This window comes from Montipora foliosa, chromosome 3 (genome assembly GCF_036669935.1).
Source record: "Montipora foliosa isolate CH-2021 chromosome 3, ASM3666993v2, whole genome shotgun sequence".
Lineage (NCBI taxonomy): Eukaryota > Metazoa > Cnidaria > Anthozoa > Scleractinia > Acroporidae > Montipora > Montipora foliosa.
The window spans coordinates 48,922,529-48,927,528 of NC_090871.1; the positions used below are offsets into that span (position 1 = coordinate 48,922,529).

Genomic DNA, 5,000 nt, shown 5'->3' on the forward strand with positions numbered 1-5,000 from the left:
GGAGTGAGGAAACCATTAATTAAAGCACATATATACAGTCATGCAGGTGACAATGTAGGTGACCAATAGTAAAACACTTATGAACTGATAATGAGTAACGATAGCTGTCGGTTGTGTGTGACCTTGAAAAGCGGGAAGCAAAAAATAGTTGTGAAAATAGGGGAAGCAGTAACACAGTAGAGAAAATAATAAACTAGTGTAAAGTCACTAAAACAGGTCTCTAAGTTCAGAACACTCTTGCGGGAGTTGAACTTGGGTTTATGCGGCTGAATGTTAATGTAGAATGCTTCGAAAAGTCTCAAATTCACCGGATCGCTTCATTAAGTGTTTTTGACTTTGGTGCTGATTGTTGTCTTCTGACGCTGACTTTTTAATTCACTGTGCTGTAATATTTTCTTGCTCCTTGATGGTGGCGTAGTTCGACGAAAGCTTGGATTATGGCTTTCGAAAACAGCTCAAAGCCTCATTCGAATAGCTGATCTATTATTATTAAATTTTCAATATCGGATATTGCGTATCTGTCGTTCTGATATAAAGCGATTGGCTCACTCAATCTCGGTTATCAGCTCATATACCGTAATGACTTTATATGGAAAGTGATTGCGTCGGTCGTTTTGTAGAAACTGAGACAACATCCGATCCTGTCGTTCTGTAATTAAGACAGTTCAGAATTTAAAAAATTGAACATAACAATTATTCCATTCGCCCTTATTGGATATGAGACTGGTTATAGCCAACTCGGCGCTAAGTGCCTTATATAAGCGCCATCTCATATCCAACGTGCGCTCTTGGAATAATTCTTAACTGAAATATTGGACCAGTTGTTTGGCATAGCGTTTCTTGATCTCATTCAAAAGGCATTGGTTACCTCACTAATAAGATATGGAATTCGTTACGCTCTCCTATTAATAATAGTCTGGTTGCCTCCATGCCAAATCCAATATTACCAGTACATAGGTTTTTGTGAATTGTCCATATTTTCTTGAATTGGAATCGAGATACTCCCTATTAACCAATCAAACGACAAGGCACAACTCAACCTCGTTTCCAGGGTCTTCATTGTCGACAAAGAGACCCTGGGAACGAGGTTGTGTACAAATGAGTATTGGCCAATCAGCATCAGCAAGTCTTATGTTAGTAAAAGCAGCTGCTTGTTTTGATAATAGATAGCTATACAATTAATAAATGTGAGGACTTTTTGCTTAAGGACGTTCGCTCTAATTGTTTGTGCGCAACGTTACTGCGCAGGTAACGCGACTGTAATATGTCACGCATTACTTCGAGCATTAGTGAAGTTGAGGTTTTAAAACCTTCGCAAAAACCGTGGACGATAAGTCTTGCACAGCGTTGGATCAGAGAAAATCGTCATCAGTCAAAATTGATTAAAAAATATTTATGAAAGTCAAGTAGATTACTGCACGACTGATATTCGCGTTGTTTTATCAGTCGTGCACTAGTCTACTTGACTTTCATAAATATTTTTCAAGCATTAGTTAAAATAACATGGCGACAATTACACCGGGGAAAAAATTCCAGGACGGCAGAAGAATGGCACATTTATTTCCGAATCATCATGAAACGCTTTAAAGAGAAGTGAGCGGGAGGATGGAAAAGCTCAGCTGGAAAAGGTAGTTGATGGAGTAGTGGCTGAAAGTTTGGAAAACTGGAGGACGAACCGTTGCGTAAATTTAATAGGGCTGTTTTTTTTTAATGTTTTTATTACCCTACGAACTTAAGTTCAAAATGAATGCATGTTTTTGAAGCTCCTTTCCTTTACTTTCGTGAAAATAGAGCAGTATTTTAGTCCTCGTCCACTTGAATAGAGCGGACCTGCGTGGAAACAACCAGCGATTAAATTTTACAAAAACCACACTCCAGAAGATGAACATGACGGCAATGAAGAGATATTATACAAAACACTAACCAAATGAAGATGACGCCAGCTTAAAACTTTTCATCCCTTCAACGATCGATCCTTCCTTTGCTTCCAGTCCTTCCCCGACAGGTCACGCAAAAGCGTGACAAACGAAATTTTCCAAGAGCTTTACAAAATCACATCGACTTTACTCGTTTAGATCATCGGTGACCCCTATTTTTTTAATCATGAATCACTTACTTTACTTACTATCTACAAAATATGATGAAATGAAAAAATACCCACCGTAAGAAGTTATCTTTTTTAACATTTTCTTTCCTCGTGCCATCGAATTCCTGTAGTGGTTGCAACGGATGGAGCGTACGAAAATGCTCTTCGAGGATGAACTCTACTTTTTACGACATCCCTAGCGGCATGCAATTGTCTAAAAATCCCACTCCTAAAAACCTATGCACGGAAACCTTCACTCTAACAGTTTATTTTTATGATTTTCAATGGATGAGCAGATGAGGCTACATCTCGGAATTATGACCGATTTCTCGAAATTAAGGCAGTTTTCCACTGCCATTTTCTCCGAAACAAAGTCGGTGACCCCCACTTTTTTTTTCGTTTTTGGAGTAAGTACCTTATGACCTAACTCTAGGCGAGAAATGAAGAAAATCTCACCGTAGGAAGATTTTGGCGCGAACGTCCTTAAAATTAATATTGGACTCAACAGATTCTTCCAAGTACCGAATTTTGGCATATCTCGGTATTTTATCAGCACTGCACATGTATGAATCAATCACTTCCGAATTGGACAGCACGGAGTCCAATTACATTGATCCTGACGGTTGTTCGCTGATTGCCACTCAAAGAAAATTACTGATTTTCTCAAGAAAAACTTCTTAGTAAAGAAAGCTCATATAGTGGAACACTACACCAGTAGGGACATCTTTGCTTACGTCATTGTTTACATTTTTGCTTCATTAACTCACAGAAGGCATCACGCTATTTACAAATTGACTTTAAAAGGTAAAAGAACTTGTTAAAAGCCTTTTAGCTTTGATAACGAGCCAGTTAGTAGCAATCAAAAACGGATAAATTCTTGAGTGGCAAAAGCGCTAATGATCCCATACATTCTTTGTTAAATTTCGAATTTTCAAAGCATCATTTCTTAGAGATTATCATGTATGTCGGGTTTTTCAGAGATAGCTCGTCATGCAATGCACATTCAATGTTCAGTACATTATTTTCGTTTGATTGATTAGGAAACGTAAGCTGTATGCTAATGAGGCAAAAATGTTAACAGATTCCCCTGCAAATCAGAGATCATGGTTTCAAGTACCGTTCAAGCCGCGCAGCAACCACTGACCGGTTGGCTCAGTTGCTTGAGCGCTCGGAATACTGTGCGAGAGGTCGCGGGATCAAAACTCCGGCCGGACCAAAGCTCAAGGTCTTGAAAAGACTGAGGAGAAAGTGCTGCCTTTGTAATGACATCTGCGCATGATTATATTGTCTAGCTTTTTCCCGACAAGGAGGATAAACTGTAGGCATTCAAGGTTCAAAACCCCGGCTGAGGGACAAAAAAGAACCCATACACTACTGTGTTGGGGCCTGTTAGTCTGTTAGTCTGTTACGCAGACTAACCCTCGGAGGTTGGCCTGTGTAAGGGACCTGTGTCTTATTGTTGACCTTCCATAGGCTTTGTCGCTTAATGCATAAATGAATAAAATAAGAGCCTGAATTTATTAGGCTTTCAATCGGTTTCTGCTAAATTAGCCTTCATAACTGCGATAATCATTTCAATATTTCATATTCTCCTTGCTGTTCAAATATGACTTTTGACCTTCTCCTCGTTGTTCAAGTATGACTTTCGCATATTATGCACTTCATGTATATATATATCCTCTTTGGGTTTATCATGAACTTACAGTGACCATCTCCCAGTTGGGCTGGGTACCGGTAGGCCAAGTGATATAGCAAATTTGTTGGTAACGCAGAGATAAAGGGTTCAAATCTCAAATGTCGGGCTTTCATTTTACTTCTGCCAAACAAGCGCTTATGACTGAAATGATTATTTCAAAACCTAATACTGATTCTGATTTCTCATTAATGGAGTAATACAAATGCAAGTAGCAACTTATGGTGCTTACGTTTTTCTGTACCTCTCTTTCTTCTTCCTCTTTTCGACTCACTTTTTAGCTGGCTGCTTTAGGAGCCGGTCTTTTTTAAAAAATTTTCTGTTTCTTACACTCCTGAAAACGAGCCTGTGTTTTTAGATTTTCAACGAAGCCTTCTTTATTATTGTTTACTCGAAGAAAATATTACGGTTCCACCTTCAGGCTGTATTTTTAAGTAAATTAAAGACCCGGGCAAACGGATTGAACATTTTCTTCATCATCCGTTCGATTTTGTAGAACAGCGATGCTGAAACCAGTTGTTCTCCCTTTCAATCACGTTGAAACATGTTGAATCGAAGTTTACTTGATGTTGAATGAGCTTAAAAAGGTTTGCTTCAACAGCCATTCAACATTTCATTTATTATCGCGAATGTTGAATGAACTTGAGGCCGTTTGCCCGCAGCCTGGGATTGAATACAAGGCCTCCCGAGAAGCTTTGTTGAATCAAATGCTGATGGTTTGTTGAGACCATTTGCCCACAACAGCAGTCCGACATCGTCGTTCAACACCGTTGAACAAAATCGAACAGATGTTGAAGCAAATTGTAAAACCGTTTGTCCGGACTCAATGTTGTTCCCAATTCAAATCTCCCGGGGTGATCAAGTTACGTTGTGTACTGTAGTTGCATTATAATGTAGCATTCACATTTAAACGATATGGAAATACCTGGAACAAAACGTTTGATTCCCAAAGGGTTTGAATTGGGAATTGGGTACAATTTGAGTTAGCCGACTTGGTCTACACCACACACAATTCACTTTAGAAAAAAGAAACACTCGTTTACTCGAGGCATATTACCTTAACGGTGCTATGCCCAAAGTTCACTTCATGTCAACTGGTGTTCTCACGTCAGACGTTTTTGGCAAATTATTCTGGGACCTGAATTCGCTTGGTAACAAAGATTGTCATTCCACCCTCCCGAGTCATCCATATAGGCGCAACCCTCGTTTCCATTACTATTA

The 5,000-nt window shown here is 39.2% G+C and overlaps 1 protein-coding gene and 1 long non-coding RNA gene across 3 annotated transcripts in view; one reads left to right on the plus strand and one right to left on the minus strand.

Moving 5' to 3' along the window:
- Window positions 1-5,000, minus strand: part of LOC137997568 (neuroendocrine convertase 2-like) — a 105,622-nt gene that overhangs the window by 43,868 nt on the left and 56,754 nt on the right. The window contains exon 19 of one of the 2 annotated variants that reach the window (XM_068843647.1): window positions 2,794-5,000. This exon is cut by the window's right edge and continues 280 nt beyond it. The exons of the other annotated variant lie outside the window; for it this stretch is intronic. Within the exon in view, the coding sequence (XP_068699748.1) occupies window positions 4,883-5,000 (118 nt within the window). The 3' untranslated portion in view covers window positions 2,794-4,882. Of the gene's footprint in view, window positions 1-2,793 lie in introns of those variants that run through there. 2 annotated transcript variants of the gene reach the window in all.
- LOC137997574 (uncharacterized) overlaps window positions 1-5,000 on the plus strand; it is a 339,842-nt gene that overhangs the window by 34,452 nt on the left and 300,390 nt on the right. The window lies entirely within an intron of this gene.